This window comes from Cucumis sativus, chromosome 2 (genome assembly GCF_000004075.3).
Source record: "Cucumis sativus cultivar 9930 chromosome 2, Cucumber_9930_V3, whole genome shotgun sequence".
NCBI lineage: Eukaryota > Viridiplantae > Streptophyta > Magnoliopsida > Cucurbitales > Cucurbitaceae > Cucumis > Cucumis sativus.
In genome coordinates this window covers 1994929-2012162 of record NC_026656.2, presented here as the reverse complement: position 1 = coordinate 2012162, position 17234 = coordinate 1994929, and the positions used below count along the sequence as shown (strand labels likewise).

The following is a 17234-nucleotide window of genomic DNA, read 5'->3' as shown; positions in this document are numbered from 1 at the left end:
TAATAAAAAAAATGTGAATTAGTATTTATTATTAATAAATTATAAATAATATTATATTAGATAAATATTTTAGTAAATTTTTTTATATTAAATAAAAACTAAAATAGTAAAAATTAAAAACAGAAAAGTATATAAAAGAGATTAATTATTGAGGATTAGTTAATAAAAAAAGTGGTTTTGAAGGGTCAACTCATAAATGATAATGGCAGCCGGGGGGGACTGGGCGGCCACCACTTCCCACGTCTGAATTCCAAATTCTTAAACTTACCCGCTTTTCACTTTACTAATTTCCACCCACCTTCTCATTCCCTCAATTTTCTATTTCTCTCTAGACTTTACCGCTCATTGGACGGTGATCTCAACCTCACCTATTATTTGTATCCCTATTTTACTCTTTTCTAAATAACCTTATTATACTTCTTCTTTTTTTTCTTCTTTTTTATATCTTTCTCAAAATAAATAAACCAATGCTTCTAAAAATTTTACTGTGATCTTGTGGCTATTTTTGTATAACTCTTTGTACAATTTGAGAAGGGTACATATAACTCTTTAATTATATTATATATTTTTGCAATTTTTGTTCTAGGTAACCATTGTACTTGAGGTAGACAAAATGTAAAAATAATTATAATATCGTTTCACATTAGTGGGATGTATATGCGTATGCAAACAAGAAAAAAAAAAGGTCGTCAAGAGGTTTAGAGCTTTCTATGGCATCTTATGTTAAATTGTAAGTTGGGATTTATTATATGCTTGGATGTTGGTGTTGAGAATATGATCAATACCTTATATCTACGTAAAATGATGATTAGGAATATATAAGGAGATAACAACTATCACAATATGCATGAGGTATTTGAGATGAAATCAAAAGTACAATCATGATGATATAAAACTACTATATAAGATGACAACTATTAAACATCATAAACTTAGTAATTTCAATTTTGTACTTGCAAATACTTTTCACCAACTATTTTTTTTTCAGTATATGATGGATCGGTTGTGTTGGAGTTGATGGTTTGAGTTTTTCAACAGGGAGCGATGATCTTTTGAAGTTGATGGCCAGAGGTGGTAGTCATGTAGAGTTGGACGTTGAAGGTGGTCATAAGAGATAATTAATTATTACCTGTCAAAACATATCACTAAAGTGGTTATTGGATGGTTACAAAAATTAGAAATTGGAGGTACAATGAATTTCAAACGAGCATAACTTAACTAACTATAAATATAATATTTATTATCAATTAAAAGAGATGTTTGTGGTTTAAATTTGTTGTGTTATTATGATAAAAAGAGAATGTAATAATTTGAGATTTGATTAAACAAACATGAAATATATAATATATTTATTTTAAAGAAAAAAAAGAAATTGAAAAAATTAGAAGAAAAGAAAAAAAGGAAAAAAAGTAATGGAGAGGAGAGAGAGAGGGAAGATGTAAGAACAAAGAAAGAAAGAAAAAGAAAACCGTAGAATAATTACCGCTAAAATTTCCCAAAATCTCTCTGCTGTTCTTCATGCAGATTGAATCAAAAGTATTAACCTTTTTTCCTTCTTTTTCATTCCCATTTTACAGAGATTATACTTTCAGTCTTATTCATCAACGTCGTCGTTTTCCTTTTTGATCTGCAGCCGACTTTTTGGCTTTGGTCGGCGTGCATGTCCATTTCCAACTTCTTTCCTTTCCCTCTCTTCCATTTTCTTTAATCCCATAAATAAAATGTAAATTATTGCGTCCCCAATTGGTTGGATTGTTCAACCTTTTTGGTGGGCCTTTGGGTTTAATCTTTATACAAATTAAAAAGATTAAAGAAAACTGCTTCTGGGTTTTGTTCTTTACTTTCTTCTCTATATTGGGATCGCGATTTTCCTCTGATTTCTTTTTGTTTTTTTGATTTGTGGGTTCTCTCTCTCAAGACACCATTTGCTGGGTTTTGAATTTTTTATGGGTAATTTTCGTTCTGTGAATCTGATCCTTCTGCTACCTGTTGATGGATTCTGATGATCCTTGAGTTTTTTGTCTTCTGTCTTTATATCCTTTTCCATGACTTGATCTGTTCGATTTTTGTTTCATAATTTGTTTTATGCTCTGCTTCTTGATGGGGTATGATCTGTTATGAAAATTGGATTTTATCTGTTATATGGTTATTGTCTTGTTGATTGATATTCAACAATTGATTTTATGCTGTTATAGTGTTATGATTCCTTTTTTGTCTACGTTTTTGGTTATTAATTTGGGTTGACTCCATTGATTAATCTCCTTCTGCATTTAATAACTCTTTGCCTTTTCCTTAGATTTTAATTTTGTTTTTCTATTTGGTTATGATTCTTCTTTTCCTAAATCTTTTGTTCTGGGCGTTCTTTAGTTCACTTTCACAATTTGCTTCTAATTCAATTTGTTCCCCCCCACCAACCTCATGGTTTTTGGAATTATGTTCTATCAAAGTCAAACTGTCTATATTTGGATCTTTTTGTCTTCCTCTACTTGGTTGTTCTTGGACGGGTCCGAAGAGGAGTGGAGAAGTGTTGTTTTCTTCATAATTATGTTGTTTTTTTGCACTTTTTATTAATCAGTGTTGTAACTTCTTTGACCCTGCAGTTGATGCTTGATTGAGTTTCCTTTTGGACTGCTTTTGAGGATTGAAATTTACACACTCCAGACGGTTAATTTATCCTATTAACTTGGTTTCTTTGGGACATTGACTATAATGGGAACTTCATCTGTTGAAGCGCGTTCCGAAAGAAGTCTTTTTACTTCTTTGTTGTCTGCTGTTTCTGAATGGTTGCTGATATGTATGCTGTTTGTGGACTCTATATTCTCATTCTTCATCACAAAATGTGCTCATTTCTGGAAATTACACACCCCGTGCCTGCTATGTTCAAGACTTGATCACATTTTTGGCTCTGAGAAAAGGGGGTATGTTTGGAATTTAATTTGTAGCAAACATAAGGTGGAGCTTTCATCCTTGGTACTTTGTCATGCTCATAACAAACTTGTGAATGTTCATGAAATGTGTGAAAACTGCCTCTTTTCATTTGCAACATTCAAAAAGTCGAACTCTGAGACATACAGATTATTGGTTGGTAAATTGGGGGAGGATCCTTATCCTGGAATTGATAGAGACCCTTTGCTTGCGGATCAAAAGTATGATACTTCGAGCCAAAAATGTTGTTCATGTTGTAAGGAGTTGTATGTTCCAAGAGGGTTTGCTCAGAGCTTAATCCAGACGCGTTCAAGTGGATTGGAGGCGGAGGATCTTGATGTTCCCTTGTCGAGTTCTGCTGTCCATTGTGAGGAAGATTTCCAAGATTCTTCAAGCAATCCTCTACCTCATGTTCAATACAGAGAGCTGAAGATTACCTCAGACACAGAATCTGAGGGAAATGGAAGCATTTTGGGTGTTGAAGCAGCCAATTCGTTGAAGGATGATCTCACCATTCAAGATGTTAATATGGAGCCTAACTTCATTTCGCTGGCCAGTAATTTGACCTCGACGAAACTAATGGAGCCAGCCTTGGCACCTGAACCATTTGTCTTAGAGCCACTATTAACACCTTATGTTCAAAACAGAGAGCTGAAGATTAATCCCGACACAGAATCTGATGGAAATGGAAGCTCTTTGAGGGTTGAGACGACCAATTTTAAGGATGATCTCACCGTTCAAGGTGTCACTACAGAGCCCAATATCATTGCTCTGGACAGTAATTTAACCTCGGCCAAACTAGTAGAGCCAGCTTTGGCTCCTGAACCATTGGTCTTAGAGCCACTGGTCTTTCTAGACGATACGCTGCCTCCTGTAGAATGTGGCGTCTTGATTGGGCACGGTCTGGATGAAGTTACTCCAAAGCATGTGGAAGTTAATGGGGTCTTCTCTTCACCAACTGATCTCCTTCTCATCGACAATGTGGTTTCTTCTTCAAACACAATAGAAACCCCTGTTGAAGCTGTAGAAGAAAGCTGTGAGTTTTTTTCTCCACTCAGTTCTAGGTTTAGTTTTTTATTTCATTGTATTTTCACTTTTTACTTGCTTTGAGCTGTAGGACACAACACAAAATGATAAGAATAAAAATCAATCTGTGTTATAGTTTCATTGTCTCGCCTGCCTCTTCAAGGTAACTAGGCAATAACACTGATCCAAAATGTACAATATTTATTGCTAAGTAACTTATATTGCAAAGATTAGGATGGACAAAGAGCATAGGCTGCATCCAATAGTTTTGTCAAACTTTGGTTATAGTTTCAGCCAGGGCGTTCAGATGAAATTCTTAGCGATTATCACTAATGGAATTGTTTTTTTATAAATTGTTGTAGGTGTTACTAGAAGTGAAGAATATGAAAAGGAAAGCAGGGGAACCGAGAAGGCTGAAATCTTGCCGACAAAAGCAACATCTGAAGCAGGTTCTGAAGTCCAACCTGTTTCAAGTGATTCTGCTCAGATGGCACCCATTATGTTGGAGCTTGGTGATGCTTATAAGCTAGCTGTAGGTGCTAGAGGAGGAAGACAATTGTCTGGCAAGCTTTTGGAACAATGGATCGGGAAGGAATCTTCAAAAGTTAGTGAAGATCTGAAGCTTCTCTTGTCACAACTCTCATTTAATCGGATGAATGACCAATCACGGGACATGAGTCCAAGGCTGTCCGTAAATGGAGACGAGGTGAGGAACTTTGATTACTCGAGCGCTGTTGGGATGCAAATGCTACAAAGAAGGATTTCGCTTGAAAGAAATGAGTCCGGTTTAGAATCTTTGGATGGAAGTATAATCAGTGAAATCGATGGGGAAAACGTGGCTGATAGGTTGAAACGACAGGTCGAGTATGATAAGAAGGTTATGAGTTCTTTATACAAGGAATTGGAGGAAGAAAGAAATGCATCTGCAATTGCTACAAATCAGGCAATGGCCATGATTACAAGGCTGCAAGAGGAGAAGGCCAATCTTCACATGGAGGCGTTGCAGTGTCTAAGGATGATGGAAGAGCAAAGTGAGTATGATGATGATGCCCTGCAGAAGGCGAATGATCTCATTACAGAGAAGGACAAAGAGATACAAGATCTCGAAGCAGAACTCGAATTTTATCGGATTAACTTTCCTAATGCATATACAATAGATAATCTAGTGGAGACTTCAGTGAAGGAAAGAGATATCGGGGTTGTTCATTTAGAGTCTAATCAGTTCGGAACAATCGGTAACGGAAATCTGATTGCAGGTAAACCTGATCTCCACGAGAAAGTTGGAAGTGAAGGTAGTACATATAACAATTTATTGTTAGAGTTTGAGGATGAGAAGTTAAACATCATGCAACGCCTTAAGAAGCTCGAGAATATGCTTCATTTGTTTTCGAACGATGGGATCAAGATGGATCTCAGCAATGGTGAATATATTGGAAACGAACGAAGTTTTTCAAGTGGGACAAATGATCTTGATTTGGATGACAGAAAACTTGAAGATCGGGAACATCATGCCTGTTTACCAGGGGAAGATGCTCATATCGAGGATGATCATCTTCCCTCGCTCACAAATCCTTCATTTGATAAAGAAAGTAATGAACTTGATTGTAGTGATAGGAATTCCCTGTTGGCTACTGAAACGGCGGATTTCTCCTTTCTAAGAAAAGAGGTGTCCAATCTTAACAAAAGGATGGAAGCACTCGAAGCTGACAAGAATTTCCTCGAGCACACAATCAATTCACTCAGAAAAGGAGAGGAAGGGCTTCAGTTTGTTCAAGAAATCGCTTCCCATTTGCGAGAACTACGAAAAATAGAGACTAGAAGTTGAAGGACAGCCTGGTGATATGCTCCAAAGAAACTATATTCAGAAGTGAGTTTTTCAAACTGAAATTGATCCGCTTTATTAATCAATACATGCTTGTTCTTTGTACCGTATCGCTTTTATATTCACAAAAAAGTTATGTTTTATGATTTTCTATCAGTTACATCCAGGAGAGAAGGAGGATGACGACGACAACAACATATACTGAGCAAGATTATTTCAGACAACTGTACAGTTCCACTAGCTTGTTTTCTCCAAAGATTTGAAGAATACAAAGGATTTCAAAGTAAAACAGTGTGACTTATTTAATTCTTTTGGTGTAGCAATTGCCACTTTTAGGATTTTAATTCTTACTCACTACCAATAATTTTGATATATTGTGATAAATTGAGAGTACTGATACAAAGTGAAGAAGGCAAGATAGGAAAGTTCATTCCTTCAGTTGGGATGAGTCCTTGCTTTCATTTGTTCTTCTTATGTCTTCTCTTTTGCATTTTTTTCTTCTTTTTTTTTTTTTGGGTTTTCATTTTTGGAGTGGATTGAGTGAGTTGTCATGTGTGAATATTGTAACAGTTTATTTTGATCAGGTTGGTGATCCCTATGATAAATGAAAAGCCTTTTTTCACTTTCTGATCTGTCTCTCTCTCCCTGGTTGATTTTGGCTGTGCAGCGATTTATCTTCAATTCATGGTGACCGTCCATCTAAAACAGTGAGATTAATCGAGATGCTTGTAAACTAATTCAGACAATCACATATGATTAAAAATTATATATATCAAACAGATTATTAAGACCAATTAGATTCAACTTATTAGGTATATTTTGGACATGTAAGAACCTAATCAAAACATAGAATTAAGAAAGTCATTAGAAAGTTTATTTACATTGTGAAAGCGCAAAACTAAAGTCAGCCTCATGCTATCAACTCATTATTCAACAAGTCAAGCACATGCATGTGGTTAATTCTCTCATAAAAATTTGCATGTCCCCTAGTAATTAACCCTTTGAGGTTTGTGTTTTTTAACTTCTAGTCACGTTAAGGTGGTTTCACCTAAAATAATTTATTTTTTAATAAGACTATGCAGCTGAATAATTAAGAGAAGAGAAAATAAAACTATAGAAGAGAGTAGATCATGGTATAACAAGTTGGTGGATTGTTTATTTTCAAATAATAACAGAAAGAGTTGAATGAGTTTATGAATATGTATGAGTTATGTCAACCAACAATGCTGATTTTAAGGTTGAATATTTGTATTGAGGTATCCATCGCTATACACTAAATATTGATTGAATTATAAATTGTGATAGAGAATTTCTTATTTCATGTTTGACCAAACTCCTCAGCAATCCAAGTCAATATACTACACCAAATTAAAATTTGTTTTCAAAGCCTAAAATATTTATTTATCAAATTCAAATCTCTATTAATATCTCTCATTTTATCCATATTTTCATCGACATTTCCGACTTCAAGACCTTGAAATTTCCATCGCATAAAAACTTAAACATTATTGATTGATTATTTATTAGCAAAGTGAATCAAACACGACAAAGACGAAAAGTTACTATCATGTGTGGCTACAGTTATCTGTTGTATAATGAATTTTGTCCATATTCTAAGTTAGAAACATTAGGGGGTGAGTATGATAGATCGAAAAATTAAGTATTTGAAGAAAAACGGGGTTTACGATGTCCAACGGCGGTTGACTGACCAACAATCGATTTGTATTCCTTCATGTATTAAACATTTACTAAACCAACCATAGTCAGTTTGGTGGCGGTTTAGTTGGAAAACAGATTTCGACATACCGATCCTCATCCGTAAAAGACATTGGGGCATTGACTTTTTTTTTTTTTTTGAAATTATTCTTAACCCAAGTAGGTAAGGTTTTCCATTGCCTCTTTGTAGGGTTCCAAAATTTAGACAAAGAAAAAACCATGGACGGTTCAAAAAGAAACAACAAAAAGTTGTTAACCAAACGCCAACAATGACTCTGCTGCTACATATCCTTTTTCATTCCCCTTTTGTATCTCTATATTTACGTTCAAACTTTGATCTCAGTACCCCTTTTTGTTTCTTTTTTTTTTATTATATATTCAACCTTTTATCATTATCGTATTTACACTTACATATTATACGACCAATTGATACGATTCGTACTATTAAAGTGTTACATTCATATATTAATAAATTTTTCTATGTTGATTTTCCTACTGTTTACACGTTTTTCTACTTTTCACTGTAGCTTTCATAACATATTTGAATTTAATATATAGGTCTAGAGGTGGCTAAAGTTTTCCCAACACACCCCTAGAAATCGAAGTAAGAAAGCAAAACACTACTCCCCAAATAATCCCGAATTTCAGTCCAATGTGTATATGTCATTTGTGTGTTTGTGTGTAAATGCAAAATCCAAATCCAAAAAGGCATTATATTATATACACACACATATATATGATCATGTATGACTAAGTTTGGGCGTTGAATATTTCTTGATTCTTTTTATTATTATTCAAACATTCAAACTCATTATTTTACTCTCCCCCGCGGCTTGTCTCAGTCAACTCCAAAAATCACTTTTCTACTCAAAACCCTTCACACCCTTTTTCCTCTATATATACAAACACTTCAAAATTTCCCCTTTCAATAACAAAACCAATAGTTTTTTCTCTCTCACAAATGGCTTTCTCTCTTATGAAAACGGTTGCTTTTCTTTTCATTTTTCTTTCTATTGTCGACATGTCGGCCGCAAGGGTCTTGAATGGAGAGCGGTGGCTTCCAGGGTCAATGGTTCCCTTCGCGATGCTACGAGGTCCCGTGCCTAGTTCAAGCAGGAACCCGTGTTCCTTTATTCCGGGGTTTAGTCGAGGCCGGTGTACGTTGAGCGAGGTGGACGAGGGTGATGCCAGTGTTCGTGGTGGCTCCTCCGCGTTCCCGGGGTTGAATGCTGATGGATTTGCAGCGGCTTCTGTGGTTAATCAAACGCAGAAGCAAGATTCTTCTATGAGCTCTTGAATGATATATTATGAAGTTTGTGTATAGTTTTCTTGTTTTTTATTTTCATATATTTAATTTATTTGAGAATTGATAATGTAATTGGATTGGCCAAAATTTTCCATTCTTTTGTTTTTTGAATTACAAACGAAAATTGTTGAATATGAAATGATGTTGAGTTTCAAAAAAACAAAAGGATATTTGTTGATGATCATATTGCACTTCTTTTTTCTTTAGAATTTTAACTGATAGAATTAGTTTGGAAGTTTCATTATTGAATTTTTTCTAATTTTCTCTCGAGAAATAAAATTATAGTAAAAAAATTAGTTCTATCCATTTTTATTCTACAACAATTCAATTATGATAGACGATAAAATCGAACTTTTTACTTTTTAGGAGAGGAGTCATGTCAATATAATATATTATAGAGTAAAAATCAGTCATTCCTTTCTCTTTAAAAATTATATACTTTTATTAAATTGATACATAGTTTGTAAAGAAAACTATTTACAACTCAATTATATATGAAACCACACCGACACATGTTTTGGACTAAATGTGAATTAGAGCTTAAAACTTTGGTAAAAAATATTTTTTTAAAAAAAGTCCAAATATATAAAATAATAAAGTCTAACATTATTTTAAATAACAAAATAAATTAAATTATTTACGAGTTATAACAAAATTTTAAATTCTATCGATGATAAAAATTAACAAACTTCTATCAATGTCACTGATATTATCAGCGTCTATTATTGATAGAATCTAAAAATTTTATTATATGTTGTAAATATTTTGTCAATTTTATTGTTTTTGACAACTTCGTTTAAAAAATGTGTAAATTTTGTTTTTTTCTTAAAAAAAGGTTGTAAATGAATATTGTTGTTTTTAAAATTAAAAGAATGTTTGAATATGAAATATGAAGGGTGAGAACTGAGAAATTTCACAAAAGGTTATATAGTTGTTGATAATGGACTACTTTCTTTACTTTTTGACCTCCTAACATTTTGATTATTAAATTTTTAATACGATATGATAATATATATATATATATATGTAAATCCCATATTTTCTTTAATATTAAATATAACATTATTCAAAACCAACTTTATTCTATTTTGAAAATTGCTTGGGACGAACGTCACTTTAACATAATATATTCCACATTATTTTATACTTTTAATTTCTTTCTTTATATATATTATATAGTTTGAATAATCTATATGATGAATTGTTATAAATCATAAAATAAAAAACTTAGAACCAAGGTAATATATATCTTTATATCTACAAATTTATACCTTTTAAGATTTATTATTTTAGAATTATATATTTGTTTTAATGTAGGAATGTTTAAATTTTTGTAAATCTTAAAAATAGTTTGTATTATTGTTGATTTTTTTCATATATTTATGTAAACAAAAGAGTTTGAAAAAATATATATAGACTAAAATGTGTAATTACTCTTTGAAAATTTTGAGGTATATATAAATATTGATGTTTGCTTTAGGTCAAATATTTTAAAGGTGTTTGCTCAAAATGTAAGTTTTGAAATGGTCTAGAAAGAACATGGACTTGCATCCAATTGTCTACACATCTTGGAAGTTTAATTAGGGGGGGGAAAGGAGTTGAAAATCTATATAGCTTTGGGGGGAAGTTATAATTTAGTACTTTGCTCTACACCATATAGATGATTGTAGAATTATCAATATATAAACCTTATGAACATAGAATACTTGATTACTTAAATGCTCAAATATTTAATGTCAAAACACATGAGAAAAAGATGAGCAAGATCATAGCACAGAACAAGAGAAGAAACTTTACATAATACACTACAAGCACATATTTTAACATGGAAAAAGGACACCCAAAGGTCGAAGTTTTATGAGGTTTGAATCCTCACACCATTGTTTACACATAAGATAAAAAGCAAGTGCTTTTTTTTTTTTCAAGTAAGAAGGGTTTCTTCTCTTCTTTTATCTTCCTAATTTCTATTGTGCCTACTTTTCTACCATCAACTCACTGAACACCCCAACACTTATCTTTTTTTCTCCTCATACTTTGATCAGTTCCCATCATCAGCTGATTTCAAGTACAGAGTCTCGCCTCCATCACCACCATGGCTCCCTGAGCTCCCACCTCGTCCCTCTGCAGACCCAGTTCCTCCCATGTCTTGCTTGCTCCCACCGGCTAGGCTACGGTGCAAGCTGTCACTTGCAGCACCGTGGCCGAAATCTGGGAAGCCTCCTCCTCCAAGTGCTCCTCCATTGCCTCCTCCTGCATTGGCAGCATCGTTTTGCAGCATGTTGAATCCTATGCCTCCTCCAGAGCTCATACCGAGTTGGCCGTGCAAAGCTTGCTGCTGCAGTGTTGAAAATGGCTGCTGGGAGTACAACATAGAGGATCGGGCGGCCATCAGCGATTGTGGCGTCATCTGCTGAGCTTGTTGGTGCTGAATGTAATGCCCTCCTGGTTGGATCATGCCACTGGAAGAGTACTGAAGAGAACATGACAATAGCAAATCATCTTAGATTAATTTCAATTCCATTTAGTTTGAAGGAGAAAAAAGTAAAGAAACAAAAAAAATAAGAAATAAGAAAAGGATAAAGCACCTAAATCTATAACTTAAATAACTTAAAATCCTTATTATCAAGTAGGCTAAACAAATCCAGAGGATTAGGGCCTAGAAGAACTCAAGTTCCAAGGGGCAATTGTGGCCAAAGTCGTAGAGTGTTGCAGAAAATGGATGTAATGAAAATGATTCTTAAGGCGAAAGCAATCAGGGTGTTGATCTAACGGAATCGGAATGGGTTTTCTATAACTATGCCTGGCAGGTGATTAGATAAATTTACATCTTGAAACAATTATGTCCATACCTGGGCATGCATCGCAGAAGGTTGAGGTTGAGAATCCGCAATGGCAGCCAAGTACATGAGGTTTCTCTGTAGCCTAGCTTGATTCCTGCACAGAAAAAAGGTGAGAGAGTAAGTTTTGCGCTTCAACTACTAACTGTGTCATTTGATGAAGTCTAGAAATACAAGATAATTAAACAACATGAATCAAATCCCTATTGTCAGCCTCAGAAGCTTGTGACCAAAGTCAATATCATCGAAGAAACTTGACATTATTCCACTCATTTATGGAAGAGTAATAAGTGCATACTACTTGGGCATACGCCTACAGGCCTACTTTAACAACCAAGCCATATATTTTCATTTTCGGGTTTCTTTTCAAGAAAATTCTATGACAGTGTTTTGTTTTCCCAACGTCTGTATCAAAATCGAATATTTGGTGAATGGTTAGATACTTGGATATCATTCCACTTTTCATCCATGAATAGTTGTTACTCAAGTGGAAACTGTGATCAACATGAATATGAATCAAATATCAAAATGATCAAGCAGAAAGAGAAAGTGACCTTAGCAGTACTATCAGGGAGGATTATTACCAAAGGAAGTAGATTATTCATAGAAAATGAACATGGCTATTAGTGGGGGCATATTAGCAAATAGTTAGAAAGTTAGTTAGGTCATTTTGTTATAAATAGTAGAAGAGAGGTTGGGGAGAGGTGTTAAGAATTTTGTAAAGGGATTTCCTTGAAAGGGTACCTTGGGAGAGTCTAGCCCTCTCGAAAGGCTAAGGCTACTTTGTTACTTGTTCTTATGATATTCTAGAATATATTTCATATATTTTTATATTTGTTTGTTCTTTAACTATTCTTGAGTTCATCCATTGTTCTTGAGATAATTCTTGTTAGGTGGGATCCTAACAAAAGCCTCCAAAAGAACCCTGTTTTAATTCCCAGCAAAACTTTGTTTAAACAGAACTATATAACATGACTTTCCCAAGGATAAATATCGAAATCCATGCTTCTTCATCCTAAAACCCATTATATTAAACTGAAAAAGAAAATTCAAATTAAGACAGTTACTTAAAGAGTGATGTAATGCAACGATTCAGCTATACTATATAGTATATCCTTTCTTGGACCATTACAGCCGCAGCCAAATATACAAAAAGAGAGAGAGAGCAAAGATACGTAGGGAGAGCCAGAGAGGATAATTTGGAACGAATGCAATGAAAGTCACAACCATGTAAAAAGAATGACAATGAATGAGAGCAATAGCAATCATGTATGATAAGTAGAATCATTAGGGAAAGCATAAATTCTTACTCTGCACATTCATTCAATTTTCCTGAGTTTTGGCTTTCAACAATCTTCAATATCAGCGACTTGTTCTCATCCAAATACTGCAACGTAGATTATCAAATAATAAGTTAGACAACTATTAAAATATCGCTTCAAGAAGTTGCCAAAAATTAAATGACTATAGTATTAGTGTTTGTAGAATAAGAAGAAAGGAAAAGGAAAAAGAATCCAACTACAAGGCAGTTTTGAAAGAAAATGAACATATTTAACTAGTTTAACAAGTCATTCTTGAAAAAGAATAGCTTGTTTTGGACACACAAAAAAATAACAGATTGAAACTCCTAAATTTATGCAGAACCTACCAAGTACATATAACATATATTGTTAGATTTGATTGATCAGACATAATAAACCATAAAAAGCAAGTGCTGAAGTGTATGATCCTTGTAAGCAACTCAGGAGAATCATAACTAGACAGCAACTTAAAATACTGTTTCATGATTGACCAATCACTATTCAAGCTTCCCTCTTCCATCTTAGCGTCATAATACGATAATATTAAAACACTTTTAACTTCTCTACTTATATAGATTTAAAAAAGTCATAACAAGAAGTGTCAAGTTAAAAAAGATTTGCATTACCCCCATCCTTTTAATACTTTAGCACATGAATATTTTTCAACTTATCAAGTCACACCGTTTTTCTCTCTAAAAAGGAGCTAATTAAAAGATAAAAGAATCTTTTATTCTTAAAATATCAGCCAACTTACGCTGCCCCTCGGCTAATCTCCAACTTAAACCTATTAACATTTGATTCTCAATAAAGCCATTGAGTTTGAATATAGGAGGGTTTATGAGAATATTTGATCGAACCCCAAAAACCGAGTCATGATATAACAGACCTTAGAAAACACATTCAAGGACTTGTATATGGTACATTCACCTCAACAAGTTAAGATACAAAGCATTGAAATGAGATTTAAAATTTCAACATGCTTATGTCAATGTAAAACAATAACATTACAAAAAGCAGAAAAAAGGAATAAAATACTAATTGATATAAGAACTAATAAACTTGCAAACCACAAAGGGCTCAAGCTCTTAACTGTTTCACATACAAACATTACCAATAAGCTACCTTTTTCTCTTTTGTTTTTTTTTTTCTAATTTTAGTTTTTGAACAAGAAGACTACCCAAGAAGCCACTTAATCTAAGATATTTAAAGCATATAAATATCAAGCTCAAGCTCAAGCTCAGGCTCTCAACAGTTTTATATCCCAACAAATCACTTTTTCTCCACTTCATTGATAGAGAGGGGGGGGAAAACATTAAAAAAAAGGTCACTATCCAACCAGTTCATTTTTCTTTTCTATTAAGATTAAGACAAAAAGGCAGAAATCAATCATGCAATTAAAAGAAACACAGTCATTAACTTTAATCAAGAAAAGAGATGAAAATAAACAAGGATAGCCATAGATGTATTGGTCTCAGCTTCTGTAAATAGAAAACGAAAATCCATTAAATAGAGACAAAGGCACGTGAAAGAAAGCAAAACTAAACAAACCCAAAACTTAAAAAAGGAAGAAAAAGTAGAAAAGGGAAGAAAAACAATCATCCCTAAGTTGAAAAACAAAGAAACCCCAGTTGAAAAAAAGAGGGGAAATGAAAGAAAAAAAACCTGGAAATGGGGTTGGATTAATAAGATAAATAGACTAAAAAAAGGAAGAAGAAGAAGAAGAAGAAGAAGAAGAAGAAGAAAAAGAAGAATAACCTGTTGAATGTGATCAGTAGTGACGTTGTTGGAATAATAAGCTGCCATCATGGGCTGCATCTGCATCAGGTGCTGCTGCATTTGTGAAATATGAATGATGAGTTTTTTCACAGAAACGGCTGATTCAAGATGCTCTTTGCTTTTGAGGATGTTTTTTCCTCTTTTTTTTTTTTTCTTTTGTTTTAAAATTTATGTTCTTCGTTGGTTTGAAATAGAGTGGCGTTGGACGGTGATAGTGACACAGAGAGAGAGGTGTAGCAGCTTCTGCAGATTATACACACAACCAAACTCTGTTTTTATGTGAGAGAAAGAGAGGAAAAGGGGGTTTTGGTTTTTGGTTTTTGAGGAATTTTCTGGTGGTGGGTGCAGCCGTTTTGGCTTTGTAATGTGGCCAACAGAAGCGTTTCGTCTCTCTCTCTCTCTTCTCTGTTTTCTCTATACAAAGATGCTACTTGTTTCCCTCCCTAAGGAACAGAGCAAAAGCTTCGTCTTTTTTTTTTTTTTCCTTTTCCTTTTGGCTTCTCTCTCTCTAGGGGGAAAAAGGGTGTCACGTGAGTGATGATGAGAGAGACAATCCAATTTTTGTTTGAATCTGTTTTCTTTTATTTTTCCTTTTGGGAAGAACAAATTTTGGAGTTTTGCTTTTAAGTGTGTTTTTATTCATAAATTCTTTTTCAAATTATTCTTCAATACAAGTTAAATTTCACCACATCCAAATACATATATATTCCATCTTTCAACTTCTTTTACAAATACAAAACATGTTTTTCTCAATTTTGAATGGTGTGTCTAACGTGTTCATACTAATAAATCACTAAACTTTTCAGTTTTTTATTTGAGTAATAGATAAATTAAAAAGAAAAGAATGTTTGATGAGTCAAAATCAAGTTAGAATACATAAAATGATGAAGTTAAAGATTTGTGTTTAAAGTTCAAAGCGAGAGCCTTAAAACTAGAGGGTCAAAGTTCGACCTTTTGACATGAACCCAAACATTTAAAGGTTAAACTTGTAATTTAACCTTGAACTTGAACGTATGTTTTTGGTAGTAAATGGAGACAAATATCGTTTTTGTTTTTATTTATTTTAGAACAAAACAAGGGAAAAGAAGAAGGTAGAAGTAAGGTAACAAATTAGATGATGAGTCATTAACATTAAAAATCACTTGAGATAAAAGGGCGGAAAAGTAAGACACAAAGACTCACGCTCCTCTAAAGCTTTAGGCGGTAGAGAATCATGGGAGGGGGATGAAGAAAAGAGTAAAGAAATAACCCAAAAATATTGTTTAGTCTTAAAATTATATAATTTCTCCATAGTTGATTTTATAGGGAAGAAGAGAGAGAGTATCACATATAAGATGACAATGTATTTGTTTGGTTGTTATGTGGACCAATTGGTTCCAAACTCCCTTTTGGTCTCACTTATTGATGATGACGTTATAGCTTTGTTAATAGATTCCTTTTCTCTTCCTTTCTCTTTCATTCCCTCATTCTCTCTCTCTTTTCTTCTCACCACAACTTTATTCCATAAATATCTTTATTCATCCTTTCACTACCATTTCCTTTCAATTTAATCTTTCTTATTTTCAAACTTTACATTTAGTCTCCCAAATTTTGACCTTAAATTACTTAACATAAAAGTTGTCAATCTAACAAATTTTAGAATCTTGTAATTAAATTATGGAAACAAATCTAAAATAATAACTCATTAACCTTCATTTTCCATTAATATATACATTCTAAACTTATAAATGGAGTATATTTATCCTTTGTTGTTACTTTTTAATAAGTTATTTAATGAATTATTAACCATAATACACTTTTTTTTTTCATTTATTTGTTCCACAAAAGTTTGTATATATTTAAAATAATGATGAAATAAAATATTTAAAGTGTGTCACACTCTTTTTTTTCATTTTACAGATGTGTGATTAACTTTTAGTATATGAGAAGTGTAATTTGAGAATATCATGTGTATGTGTATAAATATATATTAGTAGTATATCAAATGTATTGTATGTATTCTGGTATATTCATACATTAACTTTTATTTTACATTTCATGACTTGAACTTGTTCATTCTCATCTTTGGAAAAGTAATAACCCTATACCTAATTTGTAAAACTTACTATTTTGTTAAATATGCAAGAAGCTCAATAAAAAAATTTAAAGTAAGTTAGCATGTCTATTATTTATATTAGTAATATTTTTATACTTATTTTTTAGGACAGATTTTAAAAATAGCAAAATTTTGGATTGTATCAATGACTATGAGTGATAGTTAGTAATAGAATTTGCTATAAGTTATAAATATTTTGTAAAATTTGCTATTTTTGAAAATTTTCTAATTATTTATGTTTTGTGATTTTTTTGTATGATATAATGAAAATATCAATTCACTTCTATGTCTGATATCGAGGTCGAATTTATTGAAGTCTGAAAATATTGATACGTGGAGGACAAATATTTGGTACATTAGAGTTAAAAGAACTATAGAAGTAAATGTAAAGTGAAAAAAAAAAATAGAGATCACAATTTAAAAAAAAAGT

General features: G+C 32.9%; 2 protein-coding genes across 4 annotated transcripts; one reads left to right on the top strand and one right to left on the bottom strand.

Annotated features, from left to right (window-relative positions):
* Nucleotides 1-1401: 1401 nt before the first annotated feature.
* Nucleotides 1402-6405, top strand: LOC101220667 (myosin-binding protein 1). Of its 2 annotated transcripts, none has more exons than XM_011650437.2 (4): nt 1402-1536; nt 2601-3961; nt 4314-5818; nt 5931-6405. In XM_011650437.2, the coding sequence occupies exons 2-3, from the start codon at nt 2710-2712 to the stop codon at nt 5774-5776; spliced, it is 2715 nt and encodes a 904-aa protein (XP_011648739.1). In that variant the 5' UTR covers nt 1402-1536; nt 2601-2709; the 3' UTR covers nt 5777-5818; nt 5931-6405. The 2 variants fall into 2 exon arrangements, with proteins under 2 accessions (XP_011648739.1, XP_004139387.1); XM_004139339.3 differs by lacking the exon at nt 1402-1536 and adding an exon at nt 1568-1950.
* A 4088-nt stretch (nt 6406-10493) lies between these two features.
* On the bottom strand, nt 10494-15221 carry LOC101206367 (GRF1-interacting factor 1). 2 transcript variants are annotated; one of them, XM_031881330.1, is made up of 4 exons: nt 14596-15221; nt 12943-13019; nt 11645-11729; nt 10494-11265 (listed from the first exon to the last, which is right to left on the bottom strand). In XM_031881330.1, the coding sequence occupies exons 1-4, from the start codon at nt 14767-14769 to the stop codon at nt 10834-10836; spliced, it is 768 nt and encodes a 255-aa protein (XP_031737190.1). In that variant the 5' UTR covers nt 14770-15221; the 3' UTR covers nt 10494-10833. The 2 variants fall into 2 exon arrangements, with proteins under 2 accessions (XP_031737190.1, XP_004139249.1); XM_004139201.3 differs by having other exon boundaries at nt 14689-15206.
* Between the last annotated feature and the right edge of the window lie 2013 nt (nt 15222-17234).

Bases quoted from the DNA above. Each gene is read 5' to 3' on its own strand.
- LOC101220667 (XM_011650437.2), top strand. From the start codon at position 2,710: ATGGGAACTTCATCTGTTGAAGCGCGTTCCGAAAGAAGTCTTTTTACT. The intron at 3,962-4,313 runs GTGAGTTTTTTT...AAATTGTTGTAG, and splicing joins TGAAGCTGTAGAAGAAAGCT to GTGTTACTAGAAGTGAAGAA.
- LOC101206367 (XM_031881330.1), bottom strand. From the start codon at position 14,769: ATGCAGCAGCACCTGATGCAGATGCAGCCCATGATGGCAGCTTATTAT. The intron at 11,730-12,942 runs GTAAGAATTTAT...TTTTCTGTGCAG, and splicing joins AAATTGAATGAATGTGCAGA to GAATCAAGCTAGGCTACAGA. The intron at 11,266-11,644 runs GTATGGACATAA...TGTTCTCTTCAG, and splicing joins CTTCTGCGATGCATGCCCAG to TACTCTTCCAGTGGCATGAT.